At 41.2% G+C, this 24,646-nt stretch overlaps 1 protein-coding gene and 1 pseudogene across 1 annotated transcript in view; both read right to left on the bottom strand.

Moving 5' to 3' along the window:
- DIAPH1 (diaphanous related formin 1) overlaps positions 1-24,646 on the bottom strand; it is a 79,915-nt gene that overhangs the window by 24,554 nt on the left and 30,715 nt on the right. Inside the window, exons 8-18 of the mRNA XM_090288131.1 lie at positions 24,267-24,406; positions 23,164-23,272; positions 22,594-22,704; positions 22,302-22,420; positions 21,616-21,732; positions 20,893-21,008; positions 20,315-20,379; positions 19,308-19,487; positions 17,882-18,541; positions 16,933-17,047; positions 16,418-16,426 (exon numbers count right to left, since the gene is read on the bottom strand). Of these exons, the coding sequence (XP_090144257.1) occupies positions 16,418-16,426; positions 16,933-17,047; positions 17,882-18,541; positions 19,308-19,487; positions 20,315-20,379; positions 20,893-21,008; positions 21,616-21,732; positions 22,302-22,420; positions 22,594-22,704; positions 23,164-23,272; positions 24,267-24,406 (1,741 nt within the window). The remainder of the gene's footprint in view (positions 1-16,417; positions 16,427-16,932; positions 17,048-17,881; positions 18,542-19,307; positions 19,488-20,314; positions 20,380-20,892; positions 21,009-21,615; positions 21,733-22,301; positions 22,421-22,593; positions 22,705-23,163; positions 23,273-24,266; positions 24,407-24,646) is intronic.
- Positions 1,055-12,988, bottom strand: LOC150000630 (large ribosomal subunit protein eL6 pseudogene; annotated as a pseudogene).

Raw genomic sequence — 24,646 nt, 5'->3', positions numbered from 1 at the left:
CCATGTTATGGGAAATTCCACAGGACAAATGACATAGTTTTTACAATAAATGAATTTCAAGGGAAAGAGGAAGAACCTACAGATTAAGAGAGACAGAGAACACATTTTAAAACACAAGCAAAACTAAACTAGTGTTCAGGAATATAAACTTGGGTGAAAACAAAATAAATAAAGTGATTGCCATACCAGTTGGGATAGTGATTTCCCTTACACGTGAAGGGGTACATGAGGTTCCTAGGGGCCACCTGGAGAGTTTCCATCTCCAGACATGTGGCATTTACAAGGATATTCACCTTATAATAATTCACTAAGTGTGTATGTTTTATATAGCTTTCTGTATTTTTATTACATTTAACAATAAAAAGTTTAAACATTAAAAGGAGACCTAAAAATCAGATAATGATAATTTGGAGGAGTGGAAAGGTAGTAATATAAGTATCAACATCCTCAATTTCCTAGCAGGGAGGCAACAAAATCTTCAATTTATAAAAACAAACAGGCAAAAGCATATTGTTTTTTAAAGTATTACTATACAACTGAGAATGACTGTCATTGAAACTGATAAAAACTTTAAAAAAAAAAAGAGGGGTTTAGTATTCCAGGTAAGAGATGAAAGCATGGGCTAAGGTTATAGCAGGGTTGAAAACACACAGAACAAGATGGATTTGAGAATTATCTAATAAAAGGAACCAAACAAGCTTGGTGTAAACAAATATAGTCAAGTCTCAGGGGTAATCTCCAAAAGGTCATGGGTTAAGAGTTAGAGGTTAAAAGCTGAAGCTATGAGAGAATTTTCCAACGTGCCCACCCCCGACGTTATACTTTTTCTTTCTGTGACACAGTCTATGAAGTGCTGCTGACCCATTAGGTCTGATCGGGGAGGAAGGCTGCCAGTGAAGTCGAGAGAAAGTGGTGGGAAGATCAAGCTGAGGATCTGGCGTTGCCCTAGGGATGCAGTTGTTAAAATCCAGGGTCCCAAAGTTTAAAAGCTCTCTTCGATTTTATTTATTTATTTTCACAGATGAGTTATTTAATTAGGTTCTTCGTAAGAAATTTAGAACAGCGGTTTGTGAGAATAGAGCCCATTTGTGAGAGCAAACACAGAGCAGAGGTAGCCCTTGACTTTTGGCAGGATTTGCGAGTCTACAGCTTTCTGATCAACCTTGCGCTGCTCTATCATCTCATATTTCTCTTTCTCTGTCAAGTTGCCCAGTTTCTCCTTCTTGAAGTAAGCATCAGTGAGGTGTTTGGGGGTTTTCACACCACTGACATCAACTCTGGTGGCAATGACAAATTTCTGGTCAGAAGCACCTGATTAAATGACAGAGAGGTCCAGTCACAAGTAGCAAGCCACTGCTCAGCTGCTTCAGGAAAACCACCCTCTTGCCACTGTGGTGCCCAGTGAAGATGATCAGAATGGACCTGGGGTGATACTGGCCCAGTTTCCTCCTGTGCTGACTAAAGGGCTTCTGAGAACTGTGGCCCAACAGCTTCCAAGGCACATCTTCAGCAGGATAACACCACTCAGGTACCACAACTCTTGTCACCACCAACTGGTTTTGTGACAGTAGCAAGTACTTTCTCCTTTTTATTTTCCATCCTGAATTTAGCTGCTCAATACCTCCTCTTGTACAAATACCTGTCAATTCCTCTGACTAGGTTTCGGCTTCAATGGGGCTTCCCTTTCTTAGGCGACGTGGCTTTGGGGTTACCCTTCTTAACCGTGCCACGAGCATCAGCCTCCTTGGCTTCACGTTTCTTCTTCTTAGTATCCAGCTTTCCATTTTTTTTTCACCAGCCATCTTGTAAGTTGGGAAAGAGCTTAAAAGCTCTCCTGGCCCTGGCTGGTATGGCTCAGTGGATTGAGCACTGGCCTGTGAACCAAAAGGTGGCCGGTTCAATTCCCAATCAGGGCACATGCCTAGGTTTTGGGCCAGGTCCCCAGGTGGGAGTGTGCGAGAGGCAGCTGATCGATATTTCTCTCCCTCTCTTCCTCCCTCTCTAAAAATAAATTAATTAATTAATGAATTAAAAAAAAAGCTCTCCTATAATTCCTAGGAAAGAGCACGGTCCACTTCAGCCATGCTCTCTCTGTTGAGAGCAGTCAGCAAACTTTTTAAAAGACTTTGGGTAACAGGCTGTGTCAGGAGGAACACACCACTGTCCCAGTAAGAAATGCCATCCTCTTCTCCCTCTGAAGGTTGCAGAGCATTTTCTTTCACTTCCTCTGCCATTACCTCTGCAGAAACCCTAGAGATGGAAGGCTCCGTTCTATGAAGACGAGAAATCTGGCTCTGGAGCTTCTGTGTCCTAACCTGAGAGATCTTCCCTGTTCCCCTATGAAACTAAGTCTATAAATAAATTGTAAGATAAAAAATGAGAAAGATGGCATAAGCTGGAGAGGGAAATACAGACACATCAACCAATTGCAATAGCTCTGATTCAGATAAACAAGCTATTAAAGAAAAGAACTACTATAATTTGAGATATTTAAGCACTTTAACATCTAATGATATTCTTTTTAAAAAAGCCCTTATTTTTTGATACACATTCTGAACCACTTAAGAATTAAAATGATATATTCTCATCAGAGAAGTATAAATATATATGTATGTATGTGTCAATGTATTGCATGTGTGTGTGTTTTTTTACATTTCAAAAATGAAAAGCTTTTTTTTAAGTTAGATTGTTTCCCTGGAGTCATCAAGGCATCTACCTTTTCTCGGACAACTAAGTGAAAAGGCCTCTTCTTTTCTTCTTAGCTGATCCTATAAATGAGAATACCACCCTAAACATCTCTAAAATAAACACCACATAAACCCAGGCTTAGATTGTCAGTGAGACAGAGGGGATGCCCTGCCTGCTGTCTCAGAAACTAGGACCCTGTCACTGTTAGTACGTGTCCAGTAGCCAGTCACCACTTTGTTCTTTGCTTGGCTAGCAGGGATCTCCTGCATCTATTGCTCAGGATGCAGGCAGCCTGCATGTACCAAGGTAAGTCCTGGTGAACCAATGCTGAGTAAAGGAGTCCGGGGTGGGCCTCCCTCCCCCAATCAGGCTCCTCCCTTGCTGCACTCTTTTTTTCCTGCGTCACAAACACAAAATGGAGTTAGCTGGAAACAAAACAATCTGTCTAAAATGGCTGAATGCAGTAGGGAGTGCCAGGCAATAAAGCGAAGGGAAAGGGCACCCCCTGCTGTCCAACGAAGGGACCCCGTTTTTCTTTCTTCATTATTTTTGAATTATATCAAAAGAATCCTAGAGTCCAAGCTAATTTTATCATGAATCTTGATACCTATGTTGAATACTAAAATCAAAGAATAGAAATTGAAGCACAAGAAGGAAAAATAATTTTCAGTCTCTAAAGACAGAGAAGAGTCAAAGCACAAAGTCAGTAGCCCGAATCCCAGTTACTGCTTGGTTATGGTTAGTAACAGAGTTTCTAAGGGCCCACAGAACGGAACAGAGGTTCTTCTTTGAACAGTATTCCCCAGCCTCTATAATGAGGTAAAGGCCCCCGGAGTCCTGCAATTATAGCCATCACTTCCCCAGGAATTCCTGTAGCAGGCTTCCATCAATGAGGACCACAAACAGGAAAGGGGAGTTGCTTGACATCCGGAAACCATAAGTTCTTAAGAACTGCAGGTGGGAGTGAGTAAGTGAGGTAGGGAAAAAAAGGACTTTAGTAACTGAAGCCAGTCACCGAAAGATTCAGGCTGAGTTGCAAAGCAACTCCACCTCACCTTAATTCTAATTTGCTTACTCAAGACCACATGCTACTTGCTCTGTCCAAGATGAAGCCTGAGGCACTTGTCCCTGTTCAGTAGGGAACATAATCTTATGTTACATCTCCCTTGAGTAAGCCAAGTACCTTATGACTAAGACCACAAGAAAAAGGTGGAAAAAGCAAAAACATGTTTAAAATTCTGTGGGTCCAAGTTGTCAATGGTCTCCCTTACTTAAATAAAGCAGCACAATGTCCAGAAAGTGAGATAACTGCAGTACATATAACACATATGAGCACAGAATTAACACAGGAAGTTAAAAAAAAGAAAAAAAGTGGCCCCGGTCGGGCTGCTCAGTTGGTTAGTCATCCTGATATGCCAAAGTTGCGGGTTTGACCCCCATACAGGGCACATGTAAGAATCAACCAATGAATGCATTAGTAAGTGGAACAACAAATTGATGCCCACCTGCTTCCTCTGTCTCTAAAATCAATAAATTAAAAAAAAAAAAAAAAGAAAAGGAAAAAAGAAGGACTCTGGTACCACTCTAGTTCTCTCTGAAGAAACAGTCTTTGTGGAAGGGTCCTCGATCTCCTCAGTATATCTAAATATTAGAACACTTAGTAAGATCCCTAGGAAATAACAACAAACTTTCTGTGAGGGTTAACATGGCTCTGGAATCATGAAGTCCACCCAGCAGACACTAAGCCACATCTATTAAGCTCTATATAAGTTCTCTGATTCTGGGAAGAGGACAGAATAAGAATCCCATCATATGATAATGTGAGAAGCTGCCCATGTGGAGGATATCTACTTTATATTCCTCAAAGCTATAATAGACACGAGAGAAAAATTCTGCACCACAAAGCCATTCACAGGTATACACCATAAGAGGGAAACACAGAGCAATAGCTTGCTAAATGAATGGCTGTCATTTCTGCCCAAAGGTGACCAGATTACCCTCACTGGCCTCTTGGCCAAAAACAAATTACCCATCTGTTAAATCCCACAGAACTACATCATCATGGATGTGCAAGCTATAAAGAGGGATGGAGTGAAGTGGCAGAAACAGATAAACCGGAAGGACAGGAACAGAGCCAGACAGAATTCCAAAGTGACAAGAAGCAAGTGCTGAGAGTCAGGAAGAAAGGGATACAAATGGGAGTCTAAAATGGGAGCAGCACAGCACTATTAGAAATCTGGGCACTTCACAAAGCATGGCTCATTGGGACAATACAGTCACTGAGTTTCTCACAGACACTTTCCCAGCACTCCCAGGAAGTTGACTCAGTAAGGGAGTGCTAAGGAGATCAGCTTCAGAGATCTGTGGCTAGGTAGGGGCTGGAAGGACAGGCAGTGCCCTGAGCAAGTCAGCAAAAGGGTGGGACAGGTTTATGCAAGAGAACAGTAGGCTAGAGGGCAGGGAAAAAAGGGATCAAAATAAGGTACTAGGAATAAAGCCTTTTCCTTTCTTAAAAAATGGATCAGGTTCTAAATACTGCAACTGACTGACATATTTAAAAATTATCTTTTAACCTCTGTTCCCCTTGATCTCATTTTTTTACCTTGAGATCTATTTTTTGCAGAAATCAGGACACTGATTTCTGCTGAAAAGCAAAGCATACTAGAACAGCGCCATGACAGTCCCTAGATGCAGGCACCTCAGGTTTCTCTGGACATGCCTGCCTTCTTGTCACCCCCTTTCACTGAATGCTGGATCCTAGTCCAGCAGATCTGGGGGCCAATTGGCTTAGTATTTACTTGCTGTGAGATCTTAATAAGCCAAGGACATATTAATTCTATACTGGTATTTCTCAGTTATAAAATGAAGGTAATACTTATCAGGTTGCATTGTTTTAATAAGTAAAAATAATAGGTGATAAGCCCCTTTCACAGTCTCTGACATTAAATAGGTATTCTTAAATAAGACAGAATGAGAAGGCAAAATGCATCTTATTCTAGGTGCTTGAAGCATTTTTAATCTGCTCTGTCTCACCCACACCCACCTAAATACTGAATAAACTGCAGATTTCTGAGCCATTCTCCATAAAAAAAGGATCCTAGAAATACCTTCCATCTTATTCAGAGGACTGGGACAGGAAGCAAAAGCCTAACAAAGAGAACAGATGGAGTAAACACCCAGCCCCCAGCCTGAGTCTGCAGATGCAGCTGCTGGTTTTCGTCATACTGCTGTTTTTTTCCCTTCTTTGTTCCTAAGGTAGAAGCCAGGAAAGGGTGGAGAAAGAGGGGGAGATGGGGTGGGGATGAGGGCAGGACCGTCATCACAGTTACCGAAAGTCACCTGATGTCCTCCTCCAATCCCCAGTCTCTGACCTCACAATCTGGAACCTGAGCCAAAATAGCTCAACTGCGCACACCCCGTGGCTGAAAAGAAAAATGCAAGCAGAACAGGAATGCAAGCAGTATAGGAAAACAGGGGCATTCTTCTTGGAAGGATTTTAGCAGTTTTTCTTGCCAAGAGGAAATTTAAACACACAGACAGTGTCTTATCTTCCAATCTAATGGTCACTGAATCTTAGAACACAGTTGGGATTACTGCAGTATCAGGAGGGAAGGATGGCAGCATCTCATTTTGCACAGGTGGGGTTACCAGTGCCCTTCTGTCATATAAAAGGGGCTCCCTTCCCCAAGGAAGCTAAGAGAAGAACAAATAGCTTTTTCAGTTGGACTCTGATTTTTCAACAGGCTAGGATCGCTATGAAGAGTGGGTAAAAGACACTATTACCTGCTTGCTAAGACTGCTCTCTGCTCTGCACACAGTAACTTATCAGGTCCAAGTACTTCTAGAAACCCCCTTCCCAAGCATCCTGGACCTGGCAAGTTTCCTTCGTAATTCCTTTGTCCTTACTTCATAAAAATAAGATGACCACATTATAGAAAAATTGAAGGAAAAAATCTAACACCCTAACCAAAACTCTGTTATAGTTTTCTGGTAATATACCCTTCCAATCTTTTGCTTCCGCATTTTTTTTTTCTGTAAAACACAACTGCAGTAAAGGTTATACATAATTATTTCCCACTTTTCCCACATAGCACTGTATCATGAACATTCCATGCTGCTCCAGAGTTATAACAAGGGACAGTTAAATAGTACTAAGTTCTGGAGCAATTACCTTCAGAACAAAAACTGAGAAGCACCCGCCCTAGCTGGGTAGCTCAGTTGGTTAGTGTCATCCTGATAGGCCAAGGTTGCAGCTTCTATTCCCAAATCAATGTTTCCCTCTCTCCCCCACCCCTTCCTCTCTCTAAATATCATTTAATCAATACATAAACAACTGAGAAGCAAGAAAAAATGAGGTGGGTCGCCCCTTTCCTTTGAAGACTATCCCCCTTTATGAAGTAGTGCCCTTATGCTAGTGATACAAAGCTCTGATCTAGAGTATAATGTTCCAGTGAACTAGCTAGAGGTCTGGGAGGTCCCTTAGCATAACTTCTCAAGTCTCTCTTCCTCATAACACAATGGCAAAAGGCTCTAGAATGAGATGCTGTATTTTTATACAATCGGCTATGGTCACTACCTTTTCGGTTGCGATGTAAGAGTCTGCAGAAAAACAGAAAAGGAGGCACACGTGCATGCTAAGCTGCAATCCGAACAAATGGCTTATTGGAGCTACTGTTAAAAAAGGATGGATTACTTCATTACTATATTTTTATCAAAGTGTTCATTATAAAAGTCATACATGCTTTAGAATTTTTTAGATGAGGAAAAATCTGTATGTACTGATATGAAAATTCTCCAGAATACAGACAGTATGGAACAGTATAGATAATATGCTTTTGGTAAAGGGAGGGAGGGTAAGAATCTATATCAGTGTTTGCTTATAAATGCATTTTTAAAAGACACTGAAAGGATAATCAAGAATTTAATAAAAATGGCAATCTTTAGAGGGGAGAGGGGGGTGGGATGAATGAATACAAGGGTTGGAAAGAGACTTTTTTATAACCATCTTGACTTCTGAACTCCCTATATTATCTATGCAGAAAAACAGTAATAGAGTAGCTTAAAAAAAAGCCCCAAAGAAAAAAAATCTGTGAAGATACCTTTAGTACTCCCTGAAAACTAGTCTGGCTACTACTTTATGTTTGGAGGGATATTTATTCCCTATGAGCAGAAAAGTAAGTCCAGATCCAACAACTCCCAAAGTGTAAGGAATCCTCATAATAGTGCTTTTACCTTGAGGCAGCAGTCTGGGCTCCAGTATGTAGCCAAAGAGCACTGGGTCACTCTTCTGCTTATCTCAAAGTCTGCCTCTGCTCTGAAATGTCCTGGAGATCCCATTCCTCCTAATCACATCTTTGATTGCTATCAACTATGGGTCTCCACGGTGAGAAAATAACCAAGCTTGAACAAGAGTTACATCTGCATAGCCGCAATACCTTTCATCATGATCTGGACTTCTTCCAGTTTCTCATCAATTCCATCTTTTTTGTACAAGCCTGAGAGACTAATCACCTGCCCTCCATCCACCCTCTCCACCCCAGGCAGTCTCCAAGTGGGTCCCAGCTACTTCACTGACTCCAGAGAACCTCTTTAAAACATCCTTCAAAGATGCCTATTGAGACCTGACTGGGGAGATGGCCAGAGAAGAATTTTGTAGAAATAAGTGCCCTTGAAGTAAGAGTCTCCAAAACGTTAGCAATCAGTAGACAATGTCAAATTGTTTCCTAAGTGATCTAGTATGACCTCCATAAAAACAAAGATAGTACTTGTACAATACCTACTCTGACAAAGACATAAAAATGTTATCACAAGAAAAAGTAGAGAGCAGTTTCTAGACTATGGCAGAGAGGAAGACAGCAAGCAGAAAATGGAAAAAGAAATAAAAACTGAAGCAATGAGTCAAGCCAGGTGAATATCTCTATAATAAAATTACATGGGATACTTGTTTAAAAATATATCCTCCTACAGTCCTTGTAAACTGAACCCTCTGAACCTTTAACAAGCTCCTCATGTAATCCTCATGCACACTGAAGGTTGGGAATTACTGGTAGAAACAGATGTTTTAAGTGTAGGAGCGACTACATGAAGATGACAGAAATTTAGGCAAAACAGATCCCCTATGAGATGATCTAAGTCTCAGACAATGCCATGTAAAATGACATTTTGTCAGAAATGGACAAATTTGTCAGATTTGGAATCTGCAGGTAATGGTGGATGGTATCTTGATTTAAAAAAAAAACACAGTATCAGTCTACGTATGTCTAGAATAGTAATACAGGCACACACAAGTTCGAATAGCTAGAAAGCAGCTCTGAGATTATCTTGGGGATAATCAGGAGCAAAAATGTCACAGAAAGGTTGACTGGAAAAACCTTTCTGCACCAGTAAATTCTACCCAAGAGAGGCCAGGGAATTCCCCGAAGGAAATAAATTCAGTAGAGAATCTCTGGGAAATTATCAGTATATAATCAGTGGGTAGTTCTATTACGTGCTTGAAGTAGCTATTCGGTAGAAACTGAGGCAGAGATGGGATCAGGAGTGTGTATATAATGGGGTTACAAATATATTTACAATGAACTACTGAGCTGGTAAAATACAATCCTCTATTTAAGCACTCTGAAAGGAAGGCTATGCTTTCATGAAGCTATCAGACTAAACAAAAACATTCTCCAGACTCTGGGCCCCCAGAAGAACACTAAACTGTTCCTATTAAAAACACTAGCTGTGACAGGACAAAATCCTTTTTAACAGGGTGAATGTAGCTTCCTGTCTTAATCTTAAGGATCAGTCCTCCAAATAAATTTCCTTACTGGTAGAGGGCAGCATACCAAGCAGTTTGTATCTGGAAATAACAGAGGCTGCCTCTCTTGAACGTGACTGCGTCACTAACAGACGTAACAATGACAAATCTAAAATAGAAGAGATCCATGTGCCATCTGGTGGCGAAAAGTAGAAAGAGCAAACTGCAGATATATCAAATTCCTCCAGTTTAGAAGGAATTAAAGTTTAATTTTCTTTATCTGATGACACTCTCCCTTAAATCTCCACCAGTGCATGGAAAAAGAAGAATGAAACTCAGACCAGAACAAACAAAACAACACAAGACCTTTTTAGAAAGCTGTCCAAACAAAAGAAGAATTTGAGATGAGATGATGACAAATAACACCAAAGATAGCTTATGCAAGGAAAAAGGAGGGTGGGGGGTGGAATATACATATATATATATATATTAACAGAACCAGAAGTTTAGCACTGAAAGGTATCTTTAGGTTCATCTATCTCACTTTACAGATGAGGGAAGAGTCAAGGCATGAAGGAAAATCTCTGGTGCAATCTCATTACTAGTCAGATTAAAAGACAAGATCACTTTTCCCCTATCAGACATTCTAATAAATAATTTCTTATTTCTGGTGGGAGTGTAAATTGGTGCAATCCTATATCTAGCAATTTGAGCCCAGAAATTTTATTTTTTTTAAATTACTGTGCAGAAATACAAGTATGTAGAGATAATTATAAAATGATGTTTCCTGCATTACTTCTTGTGATATAAAAAGCTGGGAACTTAAATTCTCAGTAAGGAATCAGTTGTATAAATTTGTATTATTAACTTGACAGAATACAAGTACCCATTAGAAATAATTAGGTAGATCTACATGTAATGATATCAAGAGATACTAAGCAAAATGCATAACAGTATATACCATATGAGATCACACAGATTACATTCCGTAGGCAGCCGTCCGTCTCGAGAGACGATGGTGTAGCTTCTTAAGAGTCTATCTGCACCGCCGAGAATGACTGTGCAGTCCAACTCAGGAGTGACACGGTATCTGTCTCCTCCCGTGTTGAATCGACATCTTGTGATGACACTGGAGTGTCCTCTCCAGTGAAGCTGAAGCTACAGAGCCTGGGCAGGGTGATATGGAGGGTCTGCTGTTGCCCATGCAGCAGACCCCCCCTCTCTTCGCAGCTGAAGGGTCCAAGGGAAAGACGGAGTCAATACAGCTTGGGTTCAGGTGCGCCGCAGGAGTTGCCGGTGTTGACTACAACGTCAAACCGCCTTAGGGACTCCGGCTCCGGATTTTCTGTCGGGGTTTACTCCCTTAGCCTTTCCCCTGAAGAGGTATGCCGCAAGGCAGCGGAGGTTTTTTGGAGTCCACAGATTACATTAAAAGTATGTGTATATCTCAATGAAAAGAATCTTACCCATTCCTTTATTAGATATGATTAACCACAGTAACTGTGAGGGGAAAGAGGGAGACTTTTTCTTTTATATTTTCAGTGTATTCAATACATTAGTTGAAATGAGGATACCACCTTAATCCAGGAACCATCGAAACAGTGAGGAAGACACAGAAAGTGGGTAAAAGCAATGGTGGAAGTCTAGTGATGTTCCTTTTCCGATTGTTTCTATTTTCTCAGTGAAGAAGCAAGAAAACAGAAGATGAGGGAGGTGTTGGATCTTTGAGGAGAGAAAAGGTGTGAAATAATCATTTGGGAAAGCAGGAAATTGAATGGACAAGAAATGTTTAATATCTGATTGCCTGGCAGCATCAAGAGCCAGGCAACACAGCAAAGGGAGCAGGGGAGAGTCTAAAGAAAAAACAGCCAGTGAAGCAGCAGAAAGACGAAGGCATTTGCTGTCGTGAAAGCCAAGGGAAGCCAGTGTGTCAGGGAGGGCCAGTGGCACACCTTCCTCAGCCACGTTCACTCGCACAGCTACAGCTACAGGGTGGATAGAGGGGTGCGATTAAACAGGATGGCGGTCTTGCCAGTCAAGTGTGCTGAAATGAGATAATGGAAGGAAAAAGTAACAAGGGAATGGTTATGATCAACCACGGAATTTTAGCTGAGAGGGTGAAAGGGACAGGGGACTAACGAGAGCGAGGTAAGACAGAATGCAGGTGGTATGAAATTGAGGTTGTGGGAGGGCTACAGTTGTCGGTACCTGACCATAGCGTGAGCTGGGGTAGAGGACAGGATCCCTGGGAAAGGATCATTCAAGGAACTGCAAAGCAAGAAAATTGGTAGGATCACAACACTTTTGTATAAAAATTGCTGAGAATTAAGACAGGCAGTACTGGAGAACTGCGGAGTGGCCAGGAGCTATACTATTTGAGAAATAAGGAGGAATAAGTTGCGGTATTTCAGATGATAGCACAGAGAGAGAGAAGGTGGGTGGTATTATTTCATGTCATGAGATTCGAAATTATGGATTTTAGGAAAAAGAAAGGTGGAATGATCTGGAAGTAGCAGTAAAGGACAAAAGGACATCTCTCCCATCTTCAGATCCACGGAAGTGAGGTTTATTGAAGTGGGGCGGGGTGGGGGGGAGCCCACATGAGAGGGGCGAGAGGGAAAACAGATTTGAGAGAAAAAGCCAGGTCTCTCAGAGCAACAAGGTGAAGTAGATGATAGGAGACTTTGCTGCTGATGGACCATGAAGGGGCACAGTGGACGATTTCAAGAGTTCAGGTGGGATGGCAAGAGACAGGATGGGAGTTACACAGAACCTACGGGATTTGAGGATCGAGATGAGGGCGACCTGTGAGTCTGGGCAGCTTCCTGTGGTGAGTGACATAAACCAAGACAAATGGCATATTAGAGCCAGTGGATTCAAGGCAAACCGTGATGGCAAAGTTGGGAGCATAAAGGGGTATAGGAGGGGGCAGCTGAGGTTCTTTTATTTACACCACTGAGGGTGGGAGATCATGACCAGAGGACGTGCGGTACTTATTCCTTGTGCAGGACTCCTCGTAACCCCAACCGACAGGGGTGGATTTATGTTTATAAATCACAAGGAGTACTATCTAATATTATGGAACTTCCCAACTTCTTTGTACTAACAGTCTGACCCCACTCAAAATCCAAGAGAAGTTAGTAAATAAAAGATAAGAACCCCAACAATTGTGCTAGTTTCATACACTTGAGAGGTGTAAGTAACTGACAGAACACACATCTTTCTGCCAAGAGACTCAGTAAGGTGGAGCACACTGAGCTCTTACAAGATTTTATTTCTAGAGGTTGAAGTTGCAGAGGCTGTAAAGATCCGCTATGACATTTCCTGATAAAGATCCAACTGGGTGGGTGCCACACCGTGGACAGAAGAGGATCACAGGGAAAAGGAAAAAGACCCTGTTGGGAAAGAGGGAACTGCTTCCCCACCACAGGCTCCTGTCAAAACCTGACCCATGAAAGTTCTGGGAGAGCAGAAGACAGGTAAACCCACCCACAGCTGCCAGCAGTTCACTGACTTGTGGGACGACAGCACAAACCTGGGGATCTGGACCCACACAGTCATACCCTAACTAGAAAACTGCTACTGTTCATGAAATTCTCAGCTGTTGGTCAAGGTATTAACTTCCAGCAAGAGTTCTTTCTAAATTACTGTCATTAACCACTTGGAGAACTGTTCTAGTGCTCACAGTTCCCAAAAAGCGCCTCGCATTTTAACAGAGAAGAGACCATCTAATGCTACTTATTGTCCACTGCACACCTACTAAGGGGCATTAGCTCATGAATGTTAAGAATCCAAAAGATTTTTGAAAGGAATAAACCTAAAAAGAACATCAGTTATCATTTACTACACTGTTTTAATGGGATCATGTCATCAACAGAGTAAGAGTTAGAAGGAAAGCAGAATGAACAACTATCTTGTAAACACTACAGATATGACCTGAGGCCACCACAGTGACAAAAAAGATCTCTAGGGGAGGATGAAAAAAAAAAAGAACTACTGAGCATGTTCCCAAGGAATTAAAGAAGCAGAATCCACAAAGAGACCATGATGATAAAAGGCTCCTTACTGATCACCATAAGGAGAGTGAGGAAGTACTAGAAGCTTTATAGCACTACCTATCAAATTGGAACTCAAAAGTATTCTCTTGGCAACATATAAATCAACTAAGTAAATTCCTTAATGTACAGGAAGTCAAGAATTCAGAAATAAGAGAGTAACCTTTGAGAGAGAAAAATGTGTAAGAGGACTTGTAGTATGAATTTGAGGACCATTTCTTTCTCTTAGCTCTTCTCTTAGAACAAGGTACATGCCTTCTAGAACCTTAATGGAGCAATGGCTGAAGACATTTGACCATAGGAGGCAGAGGTAAAGAGGTGGATGTTTTCTTTAATGTCCATTTCTGGAGTAGCCAAAAGGTGTATGGGAGCTTTTAGGCAGAAATAAACTATAAGGGAGATACAGCTATGTTTTAACAAATAACAGAGCTGGATGTAGCAAGCAAGAGCGGAAATAATGCAGTATGATGAAAACTTAAGTGTCCAAATAACTTCCTCATCAAGACTGGCAACTGCTGGGCTGAAATCATCTAAGCAGATCTTCTACTAGAACTAGATAAACATGTCTTATTTCTCCAACTGAATTAGTTGTGCTACAGTTGAATATACTGTAGTCAGAACACGGCTCTTTCTCTTCAACTCTAAATATCCAGTATTTCGCTTACTTTTCCTAATCTAATGTTATTTCTCTTTGTACTCCTAAGAGTCAGACAACATAAATTACCAAGAGACATGGACAGCGGGGTGGAAGAAGGGGTGGGCGGGGTGGAGGGGAGCAATGGGGGAAATGTGGGACAACTGTAATAGAAAAACAATAAATAAATTAAAAATTAAAAATAAATCAGACAACAATGAAGTCAGTAAAACACTGAAAATACCAAGAAGAAATAATTTTTTTAAGGGAGAAGCGTCTGTTCTGTGGGGGGAAATGAATGAAAGCAGACGCAGCATGGCCGGAGAGAGGAGGAAGTCTCAGTGCATCTGAGTGTTACAGATAACTGTTCGGTAAACAGTTAATTACTTATGACTATAGTTGACAAGAAAAAAAATCTCTTCTAGGAGTTTCTTAAAATGACTAAGATTTAGACGTCTGGAAAAGTGCTCATAATTTAATTATTTTCAAGAACACCTTCTCTAGTGCTTCCTAATGAAAGATGGGACATTAAGACGGTGTGCCAGTTTAACACCTGAGAGGCCTAACTAAAAGTAAAGCTATTTAAAGACTAGAATAAAATAAAGACCAGTTACAAATTTCCTTCATCAAAACATGACTACTGCCACTAAACTAAATGGACAGATTCATACTTATTCTTTTCAGGTTAAGATTCAGAGATATCTGCACTGGCCGGGTGGCTCAGTTGCTTAGAGCATCATTCCAATACACGAAGGTTGCGGGTTCAATTCCTGGTCAGGGCATGTGTGTTTCTCTCTCCTTACCTCTCTCTAAAATCAATCAATAAATACACATTAAAAAAAAAAAAAAGACAGATTTTGAAGAATAATTTAATTTTTAAAAAAAAGGCCAAAGTTGCTAGGAAGTTAGAACCTTCAATAAATAGAAAGCCAAAGTTTCCAGGGCCAAAGTCGAGAGCTGAAGGAGCATTAATAAATTTGATGACACTGTTGAAAATAACAAAAAATGAGATAAGGTCTTGGGAATATAATGCCAAGAAAAACCACTGAACTGCAGGAAACCCCACTGCAATCAATGGGAATACAAAGGCACAGGATGAAAGAAGGACAGAGAGGAAGGGGCCCAGGCAGTGTACATGTGCAGTGGCTCTAGGAGCCCAGCCACAAGAAAGGGACTCATGCCAGAGGCCAACACAGGGATAGATTCTGTGAACTTACAAATCAGCAAATCATTTGATTTTGATTTTCACAGCAATTAGTCTTTGCTGATGTACTATAGCAATGTAAGTGATCATTTTCACAGCATTTTAAACCAGGAGGGCAAAAGTAATTCCCTGAGCTGGACTTTAGTTTGGAAGGTGATGGTTCATTAGAAGAAAAGGCCACTTTGCCCTGAAAGCTAAGGTAACAAGACAGGCCTGAGCACTGTGATCTTATATTCCTAGATAACCCCATGTAACTAAGGGCCACCAAGGGCACCTGGTAATCTGGTAGGCTCCTTATTAGAACAAAGTGTAGCCTGGTCCCATTAGATCACTTAAGGAAAAACATAGTAACTATCTTTTAAAATATTTGTTTATTGGGTGGGTGGGGGGGTGGATTGCTCCAAAGTTGGAGCATTTCATCACTAGGGTCATAATAAACATCTAAACAAACAACAAAAGCTAGAAGAAGATGGAAACATAGCATTAACACAAGACATATTAAGGGAGCACAAAACCCACAAGAATTAGGAAGTGAAGAAAGAAGGCAAGAAAGATCAGCAATTATAAAATAAAGGTGAAGACATGAAGGTGAAGAAGCAAGAATTTATATGAAAAAAAAGGACCAGTGTTTATATAAAAGAATGGATCAAAAGTCAAGACTCCTGGACCTGGTCATACAGCCTTGGGCAAGCTACCTAAGTCTTCACTTCATATATTCTACAGGATAGAGAGAATATACACCCTGCCTGTCTCATAAGGCTTCTTTGCAGTTCAAAGAGGGTAAAGTTATGTTTGTGCTGTGTTTTACAATTTTCAAAGTGCTTTAACATAAGATAATAGTATTATTACTTAATTTGTCCCTCACCTTCCAAAGAAAAAATAAGTATATGGTAGCTTAATTCTTTCCCCATCAGTTAACATCACAGCTATTGTTCCTCCTGTACTCTTAAACAAAAACAAAAACAAAAAAACAAAAAACTAGCAAAAGAGAAGTCAATCCCTGATTTCTAGTTTCAATTTTCTAAAGAGAAAGTCCTTCACATTGGTTTTCTCTAATATTCAAGAGACCTAACTAAAAGGCTCTTGTATATTCTTACCTTTTGATGCTGCAGGAGCAAAGGACCAGGAAGGTGGAAGCATCAGATATTGGGAAGAAATGAAAGAAAGAAAATGAATCACATATGGTTTGTTGTTACTGTAGACAGTCACTTAACCACCTGACCTATAAAAGACTCTGCCCAACCCTTATCAATTATGTATGTAGGTCTGGAGATAGCACCTTAAAGTCAGTGCCAGAATTGGTTCAAGAGCATCATCAAAATGGGCCCAGACTGAACTCTGTCACCCTAATCTCATATGCCCACAAGTTTTAATGACATAAAATACCTACATGCAAAAAAAACGCTGGGGTGGGGGAAATACCAACCTAAATGCAACCGTTCTCTTTCCCAAACCCAGCATCCCCAGAATGTAAGACCATCGTATTTTCTTCCAAATTGAAACCCCATCTCTCTTCAACCCTCACCCAGGGAAGGGAAAGGAATGGGAAACCCGCATAAAGGATAGTCTCAGTCCTACGCTGGCGCTTTGCACGAAAGAGGAAGGGACTCACTCTTGGTCTGGGCAGAGAAGGTATGGGAAAGTTTGGCAAAAAGTTCATTGTTCTCGAAGCGGTCCTCCTTCACCTTTGTCCAGAAGCAGTTCTGGGAAAGGTCCTCAGCGACAAACTGTGGATACAGGCAGGGTGTTAAGTTACTAAGGTGAGCTCTGTACTTTCCATCCTAGAAAACTGATTAAGATGCAAGAGATGGGTGGCCAGTCATCAGCACTGTCATAGCAGAGTCAGAGTGACCTGACATACAGACAATACCTGTGCTCTTCATGAGGAAATCAGGAAATGATGCTTCCATTTTTGTTGGTGATTATTCAAGTTATGCTATGTATCTTCCTTCTAACGTCAAATCTACTAGTTTTAGAAGCATCAAGACTTTATTTCACATCTTCCCTTACTCTACATTACATGTTTTCCCATCAACTTGACTAATGTACCAAAGTTGTTCATTTTAATCCCTAAACTCTACTTTAACTTGGTTTCTGGAAGCAAAAGGCTGATGCAGAATCACAGGGGTCTCAAATACAAAGCAGGGACAATCCTGTGCCATGTAAACATATCCTGTGTAACTCATTTACTGGAGGGTGGAGGTATGGGGGCCATATCCATAAACCCATGACTTGAATCACAAAGTTATCAGTACCTTGCAGACTTGTGAAATGACTATTATCAAACTGTGTGTTACCTTGGCACTCATATCCTCAAAGGCCAAAACTACTACTAAGTTTAGGTTTTGTAGCAATTTGGGCTCAAAGAACTCTCCAAGGTGATGTCTAGCATATAGAAGATGCTTAGCATCTGCTGAATTTACATATGCATGAGTGGCACTTGAAGACACAGATGTGAGCCACAGGAATGGGAAGCTGGGAAGCCCAACCATGAACAAAGTACAAAGTAGGAAAGTGGTTTCTGAAGAGGTACTGATGAAGAAATGGACAGAAATTCTCACCTTGGACCAGTTTGGCCTTCGGAGCTGTACCTCTGGCTTATAAAGCTTCTTTGGGGTTAATCCATATGGCAGAACTGGGGCTGCAGGAACTCCAAATCCAAAAGGGGGAGGTGGAGGCATACCCATTCCTGGAGGAGGTGGCGGAATGCCAGGGCCTCCAGGAAATGGAGGGGGTGGGGGGATTCCAGAACCACCAGGAAGAGGCGGAGGGGGAGGCAACATTCCTGGTCCTCCAGGCAAGGGAGGAGGAGGTGGGGGGATGGCAGCACCCCCAGGCAAGGGAGGGGGTGGGGGGATGCCAGTAACCCCAGGCAAAGGGGGAGGAGTGGGGATGGCAGCACCTCCAGGCAAAGGGGGAGGAGGGGGGATGGCAGCACCTCCAGGCAAGGGAGGGGGTGGGGGGATGCCAGTAACCCCAGGCAAAGGGGGCGGAGGGGGGATGGCAGCACCCCCAGGCAAAGGGGGAGGAGGGGGGATGGCAGCACCCCCAGGCAAAGGAGGGGGAGGAGGTGGGGGTAGAACAACAGTGCCAGAGTCACCAGGTAAAGGTGGGGCAGGGGGAACAGTAGTACTGCTGGGCGGGGCTACAGCAGTAACTGCAGCCGAGAGAGAAGCCATTTCTTTCTTGGCATCTTCCAGCTCCTTGGAGAGCTTGGCAACCTAGAAACACAACATCAATGAGAGTGTACTTCTCACTGCGCCTCACAGACAACTGGGGCTCGAAGGGACCTAAAACATGACTTAATCCCAGCTTCTCATTATATACATGAGGGGTGTGAAAGGAGACAGACATGAAATGATTTGCCTAAAGTCAAATAGCTATTTAGTGACAAGATGAAATTAAATTCAGGTCTTCATGGTCTTAGTTCAGCATGTTTTTTTATTAGAAAGGCAACTTCAATATTCCTGTTAAACTCTCCCTTTGATTAGAAAATGCGAAGTTGAAGTAAATCAAATATTCCAGTTACATATTTAACACATGTGCTATACAGGTAGTTATATAGCCACATAAGTGATCAAATTATCAGATTATAGATCATTCAAATATTTATAACTGCAGAGACAGTAAGGATAAATCTGTCCAGAGATGACAAATAGGAGAAAATAAGCAAATATGAGAACATTTTATTTAGTTTCCAAACTAAATTTATTAGAGTATTTTATCTTTATTTCTCAGTAGTGTCGTGACTTAGTCTACTCTTTATGTTGTTCTGTATTTTTCAAATTTTCTCTTATGTATTACTTATCCCTAACACAAAGCAAAACAAAACAGAAAGAGATTTTTAAAACATGCACTTTCTAACTAGATTACCTATTAGGAGCGGAACCCTCCCTGGGAGCAAGATGACTCCTGCTCCAAGACAGGCCCACCTGAGGCTGCTGATGGCAGACCCAGTTCCCTCTGCCTTCCCTGCTCAGGCGTTACCTCTCCCGTGAGCTGAGACACCTCTGCTTCCAGGTTTTGTTTCTCTGTGGCAACGTGCTGCTTTTCAGAATCCAATGCATCCTTCTGTCCTTGAAGGTCCTGGAGTTTCTGCTCGAAGTCACTTTCCATCTTTTTCATTTCCACCTGTAGCTCGTGTCGGGCTGTTAACTCTACGTCCAGCTAAAGCAGAAAGGAATCAGGCTCCCAGTAAGCCATCTGGGCAGGAAGGGCAACCTTATTCCCCATGATTTACTGTTTTGTGCCAGTCTTTGATCTATAGCGATCACTGACCCAGGGAATGCCTGGGAAGCAGCAACGCCATGATTCTGACCTGAAAAATTGCGGATAAAGGAGGGGGAAACTAAGGGCCATTTCCATAGTTTATCTGTTTTTGGAGTTATAATTTTTTTTTAAAGTTAGATTTTAAAGACATTTAATCATGATAGCCATGATGTATAACACCAACCACAAAAGGAGTCTTTAACAATCAAAGAGAAAAAGAGGCTTCAGACATGTTACTGTTGCTGCTGTCCAGCGATAAGACGCATGAGATGCCGGGCAAGCCTGCGAGTGCTTTCATGGGGTCATCTAGGAACTGCTACTGCGTGCTGAATGCTTTCAGCATGTGTCAGGTACGTTTATTTTTCTTCCTTCCTTTCTTTCTTTCTTTTTTTTATTAAACCATGGTATGTCAGCTCTTTCTTATGAGGGTCTTTTTTTAAAAAGATTTTATTTATTTATTTTTAGAGAGAAGGGAAGGGAGGAAGAAAGAGAGGGAGAGAAACATCAATATGCGGTTGCCTTTCACGTGCCCACAACTGGGGACCTGGCCCACAACCCAGGCATGTGCCCTGACTGAGAATCGAACCATCAACCCTTTGGTTCACAGGCCAGCGCTCAATCCACTGAGCCACAGCAGCCAGGGTTCAGGTATGCTTCACATGTCAGAAAAATAATCTTTAGACAAAGAAAGATATACCCATTTTTAAAAAATTTCTCACATGTACCTTTTTTTCCAGCTCTGTAGCTTTGGCTTCAGATTTCTCTACCTTTGTTTTATCAATCATTTGATCTGAAAAGAAGAAGAGTCAGAAAGTAAAGCTCCCAATCTCTTTTTTTCCCTTCTCATGACCTAAGCCCTTCAGTATAACCACAGGGACGTCTTTGGTCCTTTTGTTTATTTTTAGTGGCCTTCTTAATGTTCTGAACTAGATAAGAAAATGCAACTTTCAGTCAAGTTCAACATAAAATTTCTGAGTGCCTGTTAAGGTCACCATGCTGGGTGGCATGGAGAATGCCTACAGGTCACACCTATGAGTCTCTGAGTCCAGCAAGAGACCTAGCTTAGAGCTGCAGTCCCTTTGAAGGTGGGGTAGTGTGTGAAAAGGAGTTACATTTTTGAATTATTTAGAAATAAACTAAAGGCCTATATAGTCTTAACACAGATACTGGTTAACAACTAAGAAAGGGCCAAAATAGAAATACCTGGGGACGAGAAAGATATGTTCTCTGAAATTTTCACCAAAAGATGCAAAATGAAAGGGAGAAGCAAAATGTAAGGAAGCAGATAGAAAAATATGCTTACCAATCAGTCCCTCAATATCAACCTGGAGGCGCCGGCACTTGAAGTCAGGATCCGCCCCATTCTTACGCAAAACTATCTGAGAAATACATTCTTCAATCAACCTATAGTACTGTGGTCTACAAAAGAAATAAAACAAGTTTGAAAGAAAAACCCCAATATAATTTTCAGAACTATTCAGGATCAAGAAAAGGTAACTGCTTTGACAACAGAGGGACCTAAGGATAAGTGTTCTGAAAAGACCTGTTCATAAAATTAACAGAAGTATTGCTTCCATGCTAAGAAACCCCCTCTCCCACATCAGCTAGCCCATTATTTCAGATAATGAAAACTTCTTGCCATCTGCCTCCTAGTGCCAATCCTTTCCCCATCTAAAAACTCAGGCAGATCCTTCCTTTCATGAATAGTACTATTGCTAAATCTCTACTTTCAGGAAACCCGCAAGACCTTTGCATTTACCTACCTTTGCTGTCATCTTCACTCCGTCCTATCACACCCCTCCAAAAAAGGAAGGGCATTTCACCTTATACACTCCGACTTCTTCCAATACAGATACCTTTCAGCTGGATTCCAGGGACCACAGGAAACTCCCTTTATATCTATGACTAAAAATGAAACCTAATCCTGTCTCTTCTTTTTTCCTTTACAGACAATCCTGGAACTTAAGGGCTTTGCTCTTTCCACTTAGGCTGAAATTAAAAACTTCTCTCAGGTCTACCATCTTACCTGGCTTCATAGTCATTTCGGACCAAGAGAAGGTGCTGCAGAATAGACAGGAAGTGCGGCTCTGCCTTTGAGTCCTTCACTGTGTTTAAGAGAATCTGGAAGACTTCACTGAAGTCAGTGGAAAAGGGGAGAAGCTAAGGAAAGCATGTATTTAGATGCTGTGACAGGTGGCTTACCCAACTCTCAGGAAAAGTAGCAAGATGCTCTTCTATTCTAACAGCTGTTCTTCCTGTAAATATTGCTTGCAACTTTAAGCTCTATAAACTTGCTTCAGCAACGGGACCAGTGAATTGGCTTGAAGATCAATCAACAGACAGAAACTAAATGATAACTGCCTGAAAGTCACTTGTGGCAGTATCACCAGGTAACCAAATTATTTCCTCTGTCAGTCTCAAGAATACATACGAGAAAGCAAGGGATATGCCTAACTCCCTGACTTGTGTGTTCTCTAAAAACCAATCCTACATCTTAGTAGCTAAACTATCATATTCTAGGTCTACACTAATTTTGAGGGCTGCTTCCATGCTAAAACAACCCTCAGATCACTTTTCCTAACTTCCCTGGCGCATGTTGAGGTAAATAAATTTAACAGCAATTAAAAGACACCTGCCTTATGTACTGAGTAGACACATAGGCTGATGTCAACTGAATATCTCATGTCTTGAACCCAGTCAGTAAAAGGATATTCCATCTCCATTCGAATGTCATCCAGCCGTGCCTTCAGGTCATAGGCATCTTCATCCCCTTGCTCATCAAACACAGCTAGCTGCACTCTCATATCGTCGTTTTCAATCTTCCGGAGGTCCTGTCCATGACAAAAATAGAAGTCAGGGAACCCAGAATGTCTTGTGCTGGCTAGAAATCAAAGCCTTTCAACCTGGTTTTCAAAGTGAAAACCAAAGTGATCCCTGGGATGACTGGGCTGTTAAGAGCAGGAAGGAATCAGCCCAGCCTTTCTGATGAAGGGCTGCACCTTACCTGCAACACTTGATTCAGCCCCAAGCGCATCAGTTCACTTCGGATATGAACTCGGAAGTCAAGTTCTTCAGCTGGGGTGATGAGAGCATTGATCAGTTGTAGGCATCCCACCTAAAATTTAAAAATTCAGCAGCTCTGTCAGTGTTAACACCTAAATACCAAGATTCCATTCTCTTTACATGCATTCTGAGGACCCCAAATACAATCTAGAAAATGCAGTACAAGACTACAAGAACAACTCCCTGCTAGAGCAGTAAGACCTGGTTTGAGCAGGTCTGGAGGGCTCAGGGATCTAAACAACTTCAAGGATTTGATGGTATACTTTGTTTTAGGCCTTGGTTTTCCTAACTTGTAAATAGATACCATTCTTTTTTCCCATTTCATAATGAGGAACAGTTCTTTCTCTGCCTTATTGGAGAGAAGGATCATCATTTTCCCTTCCTAACAAATTCTGAAATGTAAATTATATAGTTAGGAATCACTCCTTGTGCTCTATTAAAAGGTCAAATGAACTTAAGTCTCTCCGTGTTGAATTCTACTCTTGGGCCCAGTTTCAGGGGATATACATGCCTTGAGTGCAATGGAGGTCCCGCTTTTTAATCCATCCAGCAGTGGTTGGAAACGCTCCACCTCATCCATCTCAGCTCTTTCTGTCATTGCCTCCAAAACCCTTTCATTCCTGTCCAGGAGAAAAAAAGGAAGAAAAATGCCCAGGGGTTCTGACACAGACAGGCAAAGCAGGTAGGTTATGCAGGAACATAGATCAGTTAGGGAACAGAACAGGGGCCAGAATCTGCTGAAAGCTAAGAATCATCTCTGCAGAAAAATGTCCCTTAAAACCTATCCCTAGACTCCTATCTATGGATACCAAATTAAGACCCCTGGTTCTATGGAGTATAAATTTGTACAACTTTTAGAGAGATATTTAATAATACCAATTTTGAATGCACATAACATTTGGCCTACTTCTAGAAATCTACTGAACACAGATGTGAAAGAATATATGTACAAGCATGTTCATTATGGCATCATTTGTGAAAGTTAAAATTCTTATTACCAAGAGCAAGAGCCACACATGCTTGAAAAAATAAAGTCTACCTAAAAGTCTAGCAATGACAGAATTCTTAAATTATGAGATATACATACTATGAAATGCTAAATAGCCACTAAAGATATCTATAAATGTTGACATAAGAGGATGCCCAAAATCTACTATTAAATAAAAAGAGACAAACCTAAAATTATAGTATGATTTAACTTTTGTTAAACCCCTCTACAAAAATAAAAATCTATCCTATACATGTGATTGGTTGTATAGGTATAAGCCATTTTTCCTTAGTTCTAGAATACCACACCTTAGAATATGGGAAATGCTAGAAAAATATCTATGAGACTGTACCAAGCCTTTAACAGTAGTTATCTCTGCAGAACAGGATTTGCTCAAGGAAAGAGGCTATTAAATTTTACTTTATATACTTCTGTATTGTTTGCATTCTAAAAATAATGTGTTGCTTATGAATTTTTTTAAAAAATGGGAAGGTCATTAGCTCCCATCACCTAAAAATCTTCCTTAAATATTAAGATCAAGTGGCCACCAACCAACCTAATTTTCCTCTAGGCCAGGGAAGACAGTAAAAAGAGAATTGGGAAGAGAAATAGTTCCAGGCACATACATGTCCTCTGGCTGTGGTAGAATACAAAGAGCAGAAAGCAGCTTAGCCGCATCAATCATCATGTTGGGCACAGCAGGATCCATGGCCCTGACCAGAAGCAGGATTCCTTCTTCTGTCTCTAACATGGTCTTGATTCCAAACTGGTAGGATAAGAACGGAGAATGGAGGCTTAAACATGGCAACATCTAACCTGAGGAAAGTTTAGGAGTCATTATGGGCTAAATGGCATTTCCAAAAAAAAACTCATATGAAGTTTTAACTCCCAGTACCTCAGAATGTGACCTTATTTGGATATAGGATCATTGGCAAATGTAGATAGTTGTTACAAGGTCATATTAGAGGTAGGGTGGGTCCTTAATCAAATGACTGTTGTCCTTATA

This window comes from Furipterus horrens, unplaced genomic scaffold (genome assembly GCF_987537825.1).
Source record: "Furipterus horrens unplaced genomic scaffold, mFurHor1.1.pri manual_scaffold_10, whole genome shotgun sequence".
NCBI lineage: Eukaryota > Metazoa > Chordata > Mammalia > Chiroptera > Furipteridae > Furipterus > Furipterus horrens.
The sequence above is the reverse complement of the archived record's forward strand: the minus strand, read 5'-3'. Positions and strand labels throughout refer to the sequence as shown.